Source organism: Entelurus aequoreus, linkage group LG16 (assembly GCF_033978785.1).
Source record: "Entelurus aequoreus isolate RoL-2023_Sb linkage group LG16, RoL_Eaeq_v1.1, whole genome shotgun sequence".
Classification (NCBI taxonomy): domain Eukaryota; kingdom Metazoa; phylum Chordata; class Actinopteri; order Syngnathiformes; family Syngnathidae; genus Entelurus; species Entelurus aequoreus.
In genome coordinates, this window is record NC_084746.1 from 36,188,559 (window position 1) to 36,203,248 (window position 14,690).

General features: G+C 38.3%; 1 protein-coding gene across 1 annotated transcript in view; it reads left to right on the forward strand.

Annotated features, from left to right (window-relative positions):
- The first annotated feature begins 658 nt into the window (after positions 1–658).
- pde4dip (phosphodiesterase 4D interacting protein) overlaps positions 659–14,690 on the forward strand; it is a 113,737-nt gene continuing 99,705 nt past the window's right edge. The window contains exons 1-3 of the mRNA XM_062022749.1: positions 659–840; positions 11,018–11,064; positions 11,136–11,203. Coding sequence (XP_061878733.1) covers positions 800–840; positions 11,018–11,064; positions 11,136–11,203 — 156 coding nt within the window. The 5' untranslated portion in view covers positions 659–799. The remainder of the gene's footprint in view (positions 841–11,017; positions 11,065–11,135; positions 11,204–14,690) is intronic.

Genomic DNA, 14,690 nt, shown 5'->3' on the forward strand with positions numbered 1-14,690 from the left:
CAGAATATTAATAACAGAAAGAAACAACCCTTTCGTGTGAATGAGTGTAAATGGGGGAGGGAAGTTTTTTGGGTTGGTGCACTAATTGTAAGTGTATCTTGTGTTTTTTATGTTGATTTAACTTTAAAAAAATAAAAAAATTATAATAATAATCAAACCGATACCGATAATAAAAAACCGATACTGATCATTTCCGATATGACATTTTAAAGCATTTATCGGCCGATAATATCGGCAGGCTGATATTATCGGACATCTCTAATTACCATGGACAATATTACAGTATATGTTACAACTGCAGCGTAAAATAAAGAGTAGATCCAGCAGAAAATATCCATTATAAACAAAGAGAGGAGGAAACAAATTGAGGAAAAATATTGCGAGAATCGATTCTGAATCGAATCGTCACCCCAAGAATTTAAATTGAATCAAACCAAGAATTGCTAATAACTATGGGATTGATTCAAATGATATTCACTTATTCACAATATAATATTATATAAATGTATACAGTATACATGTAAAAAAAAAAAACCCACAGATTTTTGTGGAAAAAAGTCAGAGGTTAAATGAAAAATATCGAATTTCATCACGAAACCGGGTTAATATCGATAATACCGATATTTGTGTCGTCCCGCCCCCTCACCGCCAGCCTCCTCCTCCTCCTCCTGCAGCAGAAGCGGCGCGCCGACGCGCTTCACTCCGCTCCTTTCTTGACATCTGCGGGAGAAAAATGCCTCACGACGGCGTAGTTTATAACAGCAACATGGATGCCCTTTGATGTCAAAGAATCAACTGCATGGATTGGAGCTCATCGCCGATGTGGGGAGAGAGTGAGAGGTGAGCCGCTCTTTCAAGCTAATTGACGAGCTTCGCAGGCATTCGAACGCAAATTAGCCAATATTTTTGACATTTTAAGAATGCCAGCAGCGGTGTTGTAACACACGCGAGGTGTTTCACAGTCCAGCCGGTTTTCTTCAGACCGTTCGGCCCACATCAGGGCAAACATGCGGCAAATATTTCAAACGGAACACGAACCTCATCTGCAGATTCGTCATTTTTAGTCATGTCAACATTAAAATTAAATGCTGCACTGTGGTGGTTGTTAAAAAAAGACCCATAGGTTAATCATGTAACAACATAGCAGTTTTTTTTTTAAAGTCAACAAATAAATTAACAGTGTATCCACCAATCTACATAATCTTAGAGAAACATGTAATTTAAAACATTTGTACGCACGTACAACACTTAAGACCTTCAGTATATCAGTATGTGGAATTAAATGATGGAATGGATTAAGCAAATAAATCAAACAATGTACTCATATGATCCACTTCAAGAAAATCTTCAAACTTAAAGTGTTTACAAAGTACAAAGAAGAAGAGCAATGATAAACATTCTGAATTTATTTCATCCATCCATTCATTTTCTACATAATCGTACTCATCTCACCATATGAAATATAACTTACTTCACCAATTATTTTATTTATTTATTTTATTTGTTATTACTTATAAGTAGGGATGTCCTATAATGGCTTTTTGCCGATATCCGAAATTCCGATATTGTCCAACTCTTAATGACCGATACCGATATCAACCGATACTGATATATACAGTCGTGGAATTAACACATTATTATGCCTAATTTGGACAACCAGGTATGGTGAAGATAAGGTCCTTTTTTTAAAAATAAAATAAGATAAATAAATTAAAAACATTTTCTTGAATAAAAAAGAAAGTAAAACAATGTAAAAACAGTTACATAGAAACTAGTAATTAATGAAAATGAGTAAAATTAACTGTTAAAGGTTAGTACTATTAGTGGACCAGCAGCACGCACAATCATGTGTGCTTACGGACTGTATCCCTTGCAGACTGTATTGATATATATTGATATATAATGTAGGAACCAGAACATTAATAACAGAAAGAAACAACCCTTTTGTGTGAATGAGTGTGAATGAGTGTAAATGGGGGAGGGAGGTTTTTTGGGTTGGTGCACTAATTGTAAGTGTATCTTGTGTTTTTTATGTTGATTTAATTTAAAAAAAAAAAAAATAACCGATACCGATAATTTAAAAAAACGATACCGATAATTTCTGATATTACATTTTGAAGCATTTATCGTCCGATAATATCGGCAGGCTGATATTATCGGACATCTCTACTTATAAGTTAAAAGTTAAAGTACCAATGATTGTCACACACACACTAGGTGTGGCGAAATTATTCTCTGCATTTGACCCATCACCCTTGATCACCCCCTGGGAGGTGAGGGGAGCAGTGAGCAAATCATTTTTGGTGATTTAACCCCCAATTCCAACCCTTGATGCTGAGTGTCAAGCAGGGAGGTGAGCAGCAGCGGTGGCCATGCCCAGGAATAATTTTTGGTGATTTACCCCCAATTCCAACCTTTGATGCAGAGTATGGAGTATATTGTGAATAAATTGAGACCAGGAAGTGAACAAAAATTTTAGCAACTGCTATGTAAAGGAAAAGGGGTAGGATTAAAAAAGCTGTGCTTCTTCCTACTCCTTTTTGAACATGTTGAATTGAGAAACTGGAAATTGTGATGTATCATGTTGTATGTATGCATTTTCCAAATAAACTCAAACTCAACTCACCTCGAAAAGGGGTAGGATTGAATAAGCTGTGCTTCTTCCTACTCCTTTTCGAACATGTTGAATTGAGAAACTGGAAATTGTGATGTATCATGTTGTATGTATGCATGTTCCAAATAAACTCAAACTCAACTCACCTCGAAAAGGGGTAGGATTGAATAAGCTCTGCTTCTTCCTACTCCTTTTCGAACATGTTGAATAGAGGAACTGGAAATTGTGATGCATCATGCATGTTGCAAATAAACTGAAACTCAACTCAACTCAACCATAGTGTGTGAAACATGTGTCATAATGCAGAGTGGGACGTAAACATCAGTACTCTAGTGCTATTTTTCATCTTGATATGTAGCATGTGGAACACCACTCGTCTACTCATGAGTGGTTAACTTATAAAGCTCTAGCATGCAGCAACCTGTCCTCATTTAAGCTGTTGTGGTGAGGAACTTTTCCCATGTTGGGACACGCATCAATAGCATGGAGTATGTTAAAGAATGCATGTGTAACAGTAGCAGGCCCGTACATGCTGCTTTAATAGTTTTTGTTTTGTGGAGGCTGCTCTTCTCCCTCCAAATGTTCCCTGCTGGGGGTCCCTCTGTGAGGTCTTCACAGAGGTGCAAATGAGATCCTATAGTTCGGGGGTCAGCGCCCTGGTGGCTCCATGGAGCTTTTTCAAAAAAGTATGCAAATGTCATCAATCAATCGATCAAAGTTTATTTGTATAGCCCTAAATCACAAGGGTCTCAAAGGGCTGCACAAGCCACAACGACATTTCACAGATCCCACATCAGAGCAGGAAAAAACTCAACCCAATGGGATACAATGAGAAACCTTGGAGGGGACCCCCTTCCGGGCGACCGGTGCAATGGACGTTGAGTGGATCTAGTTAATATTGTGAGAGTTCAGTCCATAGTGGATCTAACATAAAAGTGTGAGTGTCCAGTCCATAGTGGGGCCAGCAGAGGATCATCTTGAGTGGAGACAAGTCAGCAGCGCAGAGACGTCTTTAACTGATGCACAGATGAGTGGTCCACCCTGGGTCCCGACTTTGAACAGCGAGCGCATCATCTGTGGTCACCTAATAACCTCTCCACGCAGGAGAGGGGAGCAGAGCAGAAAAGAAACGGCAGATCAACTGGTCTAAAAGGGGTGTCTATTTAAAGGCTAGTGTATACAAATTAGTTTTAATATGGGACTTCAATGCTTCTACTGAGGTAGCATCTCTAACTGATACCGGGGGGGGGGGGGGGGGGGGGTGCATTCCAGAGTACTGGAGCCTGAATAGAAAACGATCTACAGCTCGCAGACTTTTTTTGGGCTCTGGGAATCACTAATCAGCCGGAGTTCTTTGAACACAAATTTCTTGCCGGGACATATGGTACAATACAATCAGCAAGATAAGATGGAGCTAGACCATTTAGTATTTTATACGTAAGTAGTAAAACCTTATGGGAAAAAAATGGGGTATACTGTGACTCAGCAGTTGGTTTTCTCCGACCCTGCCACAGAAAGACGTGTTTTATTCCACTCCTTTGTCTCATTTTGTCCACCAAATGTTTTATACCGTGTGTGAATGCACAAAGGTGAGCTTTGTTGATGTTATTGACTTGTTATGGAGTGCTAATCAGGCATATTTGGTCACTGCATGACTGCACGCTCATCCATGCTAACATGCTATTTAGGCTAGCTGTATGTACACATTGCATCATTATGCCTCATTTGTAGGTACTGTAAGTCCAGTGGAAAAGTACAAAACAATCCATTATCATTTGTTCGAAAAAAAAATTATAATAATAGATTTTAAACAGATGAGAGGAATTAACCTTTAGGAATACAGTGGAAGCTCTAGGTTCAAACATTCTGGGGTTGATTGGTTTAGATTTGACAGCATTTTTTTTGTAAAAGTAATAATGGAACAACTGTAAATAATCTGTTCCAGAGTCCAACTGTTGACATCTTATACCTCTATGAACTATACAGGGAATGTTTTAAGTAGCATTTTAGCATTCTTTATTGTTATACAAGTGTAGAAATATACAAAACCCAAAACCAGTGAAGTAAATGGTAAATAAAAACAGAATACAATGATTTGAAAATCCTTTTCAACTTATATTCAATTGAATAGACTGCAAAGACAAGATATTTAATGTTCCAACTGATAATTTGTTTTTTTTGCCAATAATCATTAGCTTAGAATTTAATGGGAGCAACACATTGCAAAAAAGTTGTCACAGGGGCATTTTTACCACTGTGTTACATGGCCTTTCCTTTTAACAGCACTCAGTAAACTTTTGGGAACTGAGGAGACACATTTTTGAAGCTTTTCAGGTGGAATTCTTTGCCCTTCTTGCTTGATGTACAGCTTAAGTGTTTCAACAGTCCGGGGTCTCTGTTGTGGTATTTTACGCTTCATAATGCACCACACATTTTCAGTCTCGTACCCACACTCTTTTACTACGAAGCCACACGGTTGTAACACGTGCAGAATGTGGTTTGGCATTGTCTTGCTGAAATAAGCAGGGGCGTCCATGAAAAAGATGTTGCTTGGATGGCAACATATGTTGCTCCAAAACCTGTATGTACCTTTCAGCATTAATGGTGCCTTCACAGATGTGTAAGTTACCCATGTCTTGGGCACTAATACACCCCCATACCATCACAGATGCTGGCTTTTCAACTTTGCGCCTAGAACAATCCGAATGGTTCTTTTCCTCTTTGTTCCGGAGGACACCACGTCCACAGTTTCCAAAAACGGTTTCAAATGTGGACTCGTCAGACCACAGAACACTTTTCCACTTTGCATCAGTCTCGGGCTGGGCGATATATCGAATATACTCGATATATCGCGGGTTTGTTTCTGTGCGATATAGAAAATGACTATATCGTGATATTCGAGTATACGTTCTCACGCAGTTGCTGTTAGCTGCAGGCATTACACTACAGGCTTTTATCACTCTTTCTTGTCTCTGCTTCTCACAGAGACATAAAACGCGCACCTTCTTACATACGTCACATACTGTCGCGCGTGCAACGTCATACGCCCTCGTGGAGCAGAGAGGTAGCGGCAATGGTAAAGTTAGTTGTGATGCTAGCGGTGCGTTGCGAGTGGTAATACGAGAGAAAAAAGGTGCAAATCTGGTAACAAATGGAGGAAGAATTAATTCCCAAGAAAAACAGCACGGGGTCCATCGTCTGGCGGTGGTTTGGCTTCAAGCGGGAAGATGTTGAACAGACAACCGTAATATGTCAAGTAGGCGACAAAAGCGTTGCTACAAAAAGTAGCAGCACTGCTAATTTGTAGCTTTTGAAAAGTCACCCACTAGAGAATGAAGAGTGCTTGAAACTCCACATGTCATCATCTCCGTTCGGTGCCACACCAACAAAATGCCCAAGCAACCATTTCCAGATCAACACTGTATGAAAAAAATAGTCAACAACAGAGAGATAACGTCCGCAGTAACCTACCACATAGCGAAGCACATACACTATTTGATTTCCTATTATGCAGCTCATTTTTATTTGGCAGTTTTTGAAATATCTTGTGTGACATCATGTACAAAAGTGCACTTTATTGGTTTTAAACTATTGTAGTGGCGTTCTGTACAAAAACTGCACATTGATTTAGTGTTGTTTTGATAAGTCATCTTAGTGACATCATGCACAAAAGTGCACTAATAGCTTGTTTTAAAATGTCTCTGACAATCTTGCACTTTCTGTTTTGAAATGACATGAATGTTTGTGACACTGCTTAATAACTGTTTAATAAATACAGTTTTGCTAAATTGACTTAGTTGTGATTTCCCTCTCTGCATGAAAGTTTTAAAGTAGCATATATTAATGCAGTATGAACAAGAATGTTTTAATGTAGACACATAGAATCATCATACTGCTGTGATTATATGTATCAAGTGTTCTTTCAAGGCTAAGGCAAAATATCGAGATGTATATTGTTTATCGTGACATGGCCTAAAAATATCGAGATATTAAAAAAAGGCCATATCGCCCAGCCCTAATTGAGATATATATAGTGTATCGTGACATAGCCTAAAAATGTCAAGATATTAATAACAGGCCATTTCGCCCAGCCCTACATCAGTGAGCTCGGACCCAGTGAAGCCTGCGGCGTTTCTGGGTGTTGTTGATAAATGGCTTTCGCTTTGAATAGTAGAGTTTTAACTTCTGCTGCTTACGTGCAGTGATTTCTCCAGATTCTGTGAACCTTTGATGATATTACGGACCGTAGATAGTAAAATCCGTAAATTCCTCACAATAGCTGGTTAAGAAATGTTGTTCTTAAACAATTTGCTGAGGCATTTGTTCACAAAGTAGTGACCCTCGCCCCATCCTTGTTTTTGAATGACTGAGCTTTTCATGGAAGCTGCTTTTATACCCAATCATAGCACCCACCTGTTCCCAATTAGCCTGTTCACCTGTGGGATGTTCCAAATAAGTGTTTGATGTAAGGCTGCAGCTAACGATTATTTTTCTATCGATTAATCTATAGATTATTTTTTCGATTAATCGGTTAATCCATAGATTATTTTTTCGATTCATCTATAGATTATTTTTCCTTTTACCGATTATTTTTTATTTTATTTTATTTAAAATGAAGATGAAAAAATAAAAGTAGGCCAGTTTTTTCAAAAGGCATGGCTTTTATTTACAAAAAAAAAAAGTATGGCCACTCAGTCAACATTGACAACAACATGACAAAATATTCTGTAACAATGTAAACATTTAAAACTTTTAACATTTAACAAAATTAAAAGTAGCTTATTTGCTTTTTAATGTGCAAATATAAAAGTAAACATCCAGTGCAAATCTTAATATTCTGAAATAGTATAAGCATTTCAAAAGTAAAAGTATTGCTTATTTTGCTTTAAAATGTGCAAAAATAAAGATAAACATCCAATACAAAAAAGTGCAAAACGAAATATTCTGTAACAACAGTGTAAACATTTCAACAAAAGTGAAAGTATTGCTTATTTGCTAAAATGTGCAAAAATAAAGATAAACATCCAATACAAAAAAGTGCCAATCTAAATATTCTGGAGCACTGTAAACATTAAGTATTGCTTTTAAAATGTGCAAAATAAACATCCAGTCCAACACAGTACACAATAACCAATTCTACTCATTCCAGTGAGTGACTAACAGTTGTAATGAAGAAAGGTTAGCATGTCTACTTGCTTTGCTTCTTTTCTTGTTTACAATATTCCCAGCAGCTGAAAATAGGCGCTCAGAAGGGGTCGATGTGGCTGGAACTGAGAGGTAATTAGCCTTCACCTCAAACCAGGACTGCGAGCGAGCTGAGCTGCAGTTTAAGTTTCTAGTAGGTCAACGGGCTCATAGTGATGTTACTAGTAGTTGACTGGGAGGTGTTTATTATCATTTGGGGAGAGTCCGCTGCTTGATGCTCACCTGCTAAACACCTATCTGCTCGACGCTGAAGCGCTGACTACATGCGCTATGAATACGCACTGCTGATTGGCTGATAATGCTTCGTGTGTACCAATCAGATGGTTGTGTGGGTGGGACAATGCTGCGTGTGTACCAATCAGATGGTTGTGTGGGTGGGACAATGCTGCGTGTGTACCAATCAGATGGTTGTATGGGTGGGACAATGCTGCGTGTGTACCAATCAGATGGTTGTATGGGTGGGACAATGCTGCGTGTGTACCAATCAGATGGTTGTATGGGTGGGACAATGCTGCGTGCTGAGACAGAGGCAGAGAAGCAAAGCAACTTGTTAAGACTTTAGCAGCTAAAGTTAGCTTTAGCTTAGAAACTCGTTCGGTACACCCCCGTACCGAACCGAAAGCCTCGTACCGAAACGGTTCAATACAAAACACATACCGTTACACCCCTAGCAGATACAAATGACACATTCATGTTTTTGTGTAATGATGACAACGTATGCTAACGCGGACGATTGACTAGTTGATGGTTGATGGGTTTCTTTTCAAATGTTCGTTCATAGCCGTTGTGCTGCTATGATAGGCCATTTCCGCTCGACACAGTGTGCATACAACAACATTATTAGGCTGTGTATTGAAATACTCCCACACTTTTGACGACTTTTGGCGTGCGTTTTTCCCCTCGCTCGCACAGTCTGCTTTGCGCTCCGCCATGACGGTAGTGTGACGTAATTATGCGACGCGTCGACGCACAAAAACGGCGTCGACATATTTACATAACCGATGACGTCGACTACGTCGACGCGTCGTTTCAGCCTTAGTTTGATGAGCAATCCTCAACTTTCTCAGTCTTTTTTGCCTCTTGTGCCAGCTTGTTTGAAACATGTTGCAGGCATCAAATTCCAAATGAGCTAATATTTGCAAAAAATAACAACGTTTCTTAGTTCGAACGTTAAGTATCTTGTCTTTGCAGTGCATTCAATATAATATGGGTTGAAAAGGATTTGCAAATCATTGTATTCTGTTTTTATTTACGGCTTACACAACATGCCAACTTCACTGGTTTTGGGTTTTGTACATTGTTGAAATTGTTGTTAAACATGTCTGAAACAAATAAAAAATAACCATCAAAATGTTGGCAAAGCCCAAACGATCACCTCTATGTGTTGCCAAAGTATCCATACCCTGTAGAAATGTACATACGTCAGCCATGAAGTTAACGTGAGGCGGGTCACATTTCCACGTCAACGTCAGTCTTGATACATCTCATATTTGCAGTGAAAAAGTGCGTACACCCGGATTTTGTGCATAAGCAAGCTTAAGTGAGTTGTGTGGTCCTCTGTTGTCCTCTGTGTTTTTAAATTTTTTATTTTTATTTACTGTTTTAGTTGGTTTTACCCTTTAAAATTGTTTTTAATCATATTTATTTTATATTGTTTTTATATTGGTTTTATATGTATTTATTTTTGTTGTGCAGCACTTTGGAAACATTTTGTTGTTTAAGTGTGCTATATAAATAAAGTGGATTGGATTGGATTAATACATGAGGGCCCAGGTCTGCCAGAGAATAAGAAGATGTAGCAAGAGGGATCAAAATCGCGAACAGCGTCTTTGTTGCTATATTACAGACCCCTCTAGAAGCACTCTGGCTTGTATTTGACATGAAAACACACACAAAGAAGTTAATTTGTGTTTCTAAACATATTTGTGTTGCTTTCCTTGTTTTTTGCTCACTTTTCCCCCTCTAAAAGTGTCCATTCGGGATGTGACTCTACAACAATTCACAATTCAATTTAATTTTGATAGTTGGGGTGAGGATTCGATTCAGAATTGATTTTTGATTTAAACTGATTCTCAAAATATTTTTTTTGGTATATACGGGGCGGTATAGCTCGGTTGGTAGAGCGGCCGTGCCAGCAACTTGAGGGTTGCAGGTTCGATCCCCGCTTCCGCCATCCTAGTCACTGCCGTTGTGTCCTTAGGCAAGACAGTTTACCCACCTGCTCCCGGTGCCACCCACACTGGTTTAAATGTAACTTAGATATTGGGTTTCACAATGTAAAGCGCTTTGAGTCACTTGAGAAAAAGCGCTATATAAATGTAATTCACTTCACTTCACTACTGTATGTGACGATCTGTCACATTCACGTTGGGTTGTTTTTCCTTGGTTGGTGTTTGTTTCCTGTCAGTGCTCTTATTTTGGTTCCATTTCCTGCTTGGCTCCCTGAGTGCTGTTTCCCCTCACCTGCCGCTGATTGGCATCCTGTTGTCAATCAGCTGGCTGCTATTTATGCCTGCCTCGCCCTCCAGTCAGGGCTCAATGATTGTTTGCTGTCTCCTGTTATCCTGGTATCCTGTCTCCTGTTTCCTGGTTCCTGTTAACCTGTCTCAGATTATCCTATTAAAGTCATGTTTTCCTGTGCTACACCTGCCCTCTCTGCAGTTTATGATGATATAAATCACAATATAACCTTTTCAAAACAGGTTGCAGGTTACAAAATGTTCTCTTTACTGCTGACATCTGATGTATAAGCATGGAAATGGCCTTTTAAATGTATTTTTAAAAATGGATTCCTGAACATTTGAATCGATTCTGAATAGGATTAAAAAATAATTGTTATTTGAATGTGAAACCATTTTTTCTGGCACCTATCCATCCATCCATTTTCTACCGATTGTCCCTTTCGGTCTCTAGTTTGCGCTGTGGCCACTTATGCAAATTAAACAATTCTTCTTAAGACGGTTCCTTGTGATGGAAGCCAAAGAAAAAGCAAAAACAGCATTAATCATTTTACGCTCATCATTGATTATTTTGGTTCTTGGTTGAACGCTGCAGTTTTGATCAACTTTGGTGGCTTATTTTTACCCAAATACTTGTGTTAAATACCACATTTGACTTTAAAAATTCCACTGTCCACACATGTTACTGTAATGTGTGTGTTTGTGTTATCCACTGACAAAAGTGTGTTTTCTCCCACAGTGCTGTGGAGGAGGACCCATCATCTAAAATCACAGGTCCCATGACAGGTACAGTAGGCCGATTGCAAAACTCATACTTCATTTTTCTTGTCCAACTAAGTCTTGTTCCTCTCTTTTAGATTTGTGTCGAGATGGAGCTGACAACTCTCCTCCTCTTCAGCCTCACACTCTAAAGGAGTTTGAACAGGTCAGCGTTTCTACGTTCTTCTTTGTTTATGTCGGCATTATGATGTGCTGCACTATGTGCTGCAATTCACAAAATGTCTCCAAAAAAAAGAAAGCCGGCTGTGTTTGAAATGTAATATTTCCATCAGTGCACTTCAATACTTGTATGTATACGTTGTAAATTGCGTACTAGAGATGTTTTGATCAGGGTTTTATGCTGCCGATTACTATACCGATCATCTATGAGTGAAATCGAAATGTCCAAGCACCATACATAATTCCAAAATTACACCCTTTTAAATCCACTACAATGAATTATGGGAAAAATGCAAAACACTTTCTCCAACACTTATTCATGTTTGGAACATCTTAGCTGATTGATATTTCTGATTGTTTACCAAACGGAGGTCGTCACAGGATCAAACAAACTAGGAGTCTAACTTTCACATAAATCCAATGTTTTATCGTTTATACTTCATATTTAGTAATGGGTTGTTGTTCAGTCTGTTAGCTATATGTCCCGCTTAAATGATTGCCAACTGAAGTGTTCCTGACATTTTCCTGATAATATTGTACATCTTACATTCTTTATTTTGTAAAAATTATTGTTGTTACGTCACAATCAACGCTGTGCTTTCTGTTGAAAAAAGGTTTGATACGTGTGTGTGTGTGTGTGTGTGTGTGTGTGTGTGTGTGTGTGTATGTGTGTGTGTGTGTGTGTGTGTGTGTGTGTGTGTGTGTGTGTGTGTGTGTGTGTGTGTGTGTGTGCGTGTGTGTGGCGTATTGGCAATCCATCCATCAATCTTCTAACGCTTGTCCCGTACGGGGTCGCGGGGGGTGCTGGAGCCTATCACCCTGGACAAGATTACCTTAGAAAATAGGGCTTTATCGCAGGTTGTACCGTATTCTTACATGTTGTTTGGCCAACTTCCCTCTTTAATTTGGTTAGAAAATAATATGCCGACTTAAAACGTTGCGATCGCCAATTACGTGTATAAAAAGAGCTGTGCAAACTTGAGAGCATGCAGGCACTCTGAATGAGACAGCACACAAAATTGGAGTAAACAATAATAAAAAACAACTGAAGTTAGTGCAGGGATTTGGATATCAAAGTTAATGTATGTGCTTTATTTAATTACTTTACATATATATTAAATATCTACAGTATATCATTACACTAACTTCAGAACTGTATAAATATACATCTATATTGTATCTACTTTATGTGTGTGTATACAGTATATATATATATACTGTACATACAGAACAGGCGAAAAGTTTGGTCACACCTTCTCATTCAATGCGTTTTCTTTATTTTCATGACTATTTACATTATAAATTGTCACGGAAGGCATTAAAACTATGAATGAACACATGTGGAGTTATGTACTTAACAAAAAAAGGTGAAATAACTGAAAACATGTTTTATATTCTAGTTTCTTCAAAATAGCCACCCTTTGCCCTGATTACTGCTTTGCACACTCTTGGCATTCTCTCGATGAGCTATAAGAGGTAGTCACCTGAAATGGTTTTCACTTTACAAGCTCATCGAGAGAATGCCAAGAGTGTGCAAAGCAGTAATCAGAGCAAAGGGTGGCTATTTTGAAGAAACTACAATATAAAACATGTTTTCGGATATTCCACCTTTTTTCGTTAAGTACACACACATATATATATATATATATATATATATATATATATATATATATATATATATATATATATATATATATATATATATATATATATATATATATATATATATATATATATATATATATATATATATATATATATATTGTTAAGTATATATATATTTGATCATCATGCTGCCTCTGTGCTCTTGTGCGCTCTGTTTTGTTTGTTTTTGTGCGTAAATTGTGTGCCCGCATGCTCTTACACCCGCGAAGAAAACTTATTACCGGTAACAGTTTTTTCCCTTCGGCCATCAGGCACATGAACAATAACAAGATCTGATTGCTCAGTTACAGCTCATATTATTACCTATTCTGTGTTATATGTGTTTTATGTTACCTCCCTGCTTGACACTCAGCATCAAGGGTTGGAATTGGGGGTTAAATCACCAAAAATGATTTGCTCACTGCTCCCCTCACCTCCCAGGGGGTGATCAAGGGTGATGGGTCAAATGCAGAGAATAATTTCGCCACACCTAGTGTGTGTGTGACAATCATGGGTACTTTAACTTTAACTTAATATATACACATACTATATGTGTGTGTGTGTGTATTGTTACTTTACATGCAGTCCTATTTCGGTCCCCGGACACATTTTTTTAGCCCAATGCGGCCCCCAAGTCAAAAAGTTTGGACACCCCTGGTCTAGAATCTCATTTGGGTTTCATTGTTGGCAAGTACCACTTTATTGTCACAGTCCTTGGGCAAGACACTTCACCCACCTGCTCCCAGTGCCACCCACACTGGTTTAAATGTAACTTAAGCGATGTAGATAATGGGTTTCACGATGTGAAAGGCCTTTGAGTCAGTAGAGAAAAAGCACTATATAAATATAATTCACTTCACTTCACAAACTTGGCTTGTGGCTGTAGTGAAATTTCCATCCATTAGAGCAATCCAACGGCGTGCAGTAAAGGCTCTTAAAATGGGATCACTTGGAGCTGAGGGTATCACATGGAAAACACCCTGGATGTCCCAAGTTTCCCTTGGGCTCCAACATGGCCCACTTTAGGTGTCCTCGTCTTTCCCATGCAGGATTTTTACATTTTGTGCAAGACGCATTGAGACAAATATTCTTCTTATTACTATTAGACTATCAATATGAACCAATGTTTTCTCCCATTACAGTTTATATTGTGTGGGCAAACGTTATTAAATGTCTGATGTAGTTTCACACTTGTGGTCATTCAAAACAATAACTTAATATTTGTTATTTTTAAAAATACAGAGACCAGACAAGTACCGGTACCCTTGTTTCAAGCGTTGTACAAAGCAGAGTAACGGATGCTACTGTTTTTTATTAGACAGCTAACTAGATGAGACTGGATCAACAGCACCTCAGCTGGTTGCAACTAAGTAGTGCACTCTAATTTTACTTCTTCAAGACACGCTTAATCAGGAATTGATTTTACACAATTACTGTATTACCTTTTAATCAATTGATATGCCCACCTCTCGTAACAAGTATAAAGTATTAAAAATGGAGGAATGCAAATATAGATCAAATGGCTGTTGTTGGCGTGAAGTGGAACAAAAATAACAACGCGTGGTAGGAATAAACACTGAAGACAGGAAAACATCCAAAAACTGTGCCGAAGATCATGACAGTTGATTTTTTTTTATGTCACATGACGAAGGTCTAAAACGGTCTTAACCAGTATTCAAATGACTACCGGTAACTATATGGCTCGATGATGTCACCCTCAAATTTGCAGAATTGGCCACAACCAAATTATATGAAGATAGTAATGTAACTGCTGTAAGAGCACAGAAAAAAAGTGCTGGAGCATGTACACTTGATGTCCCTTTCCTGTT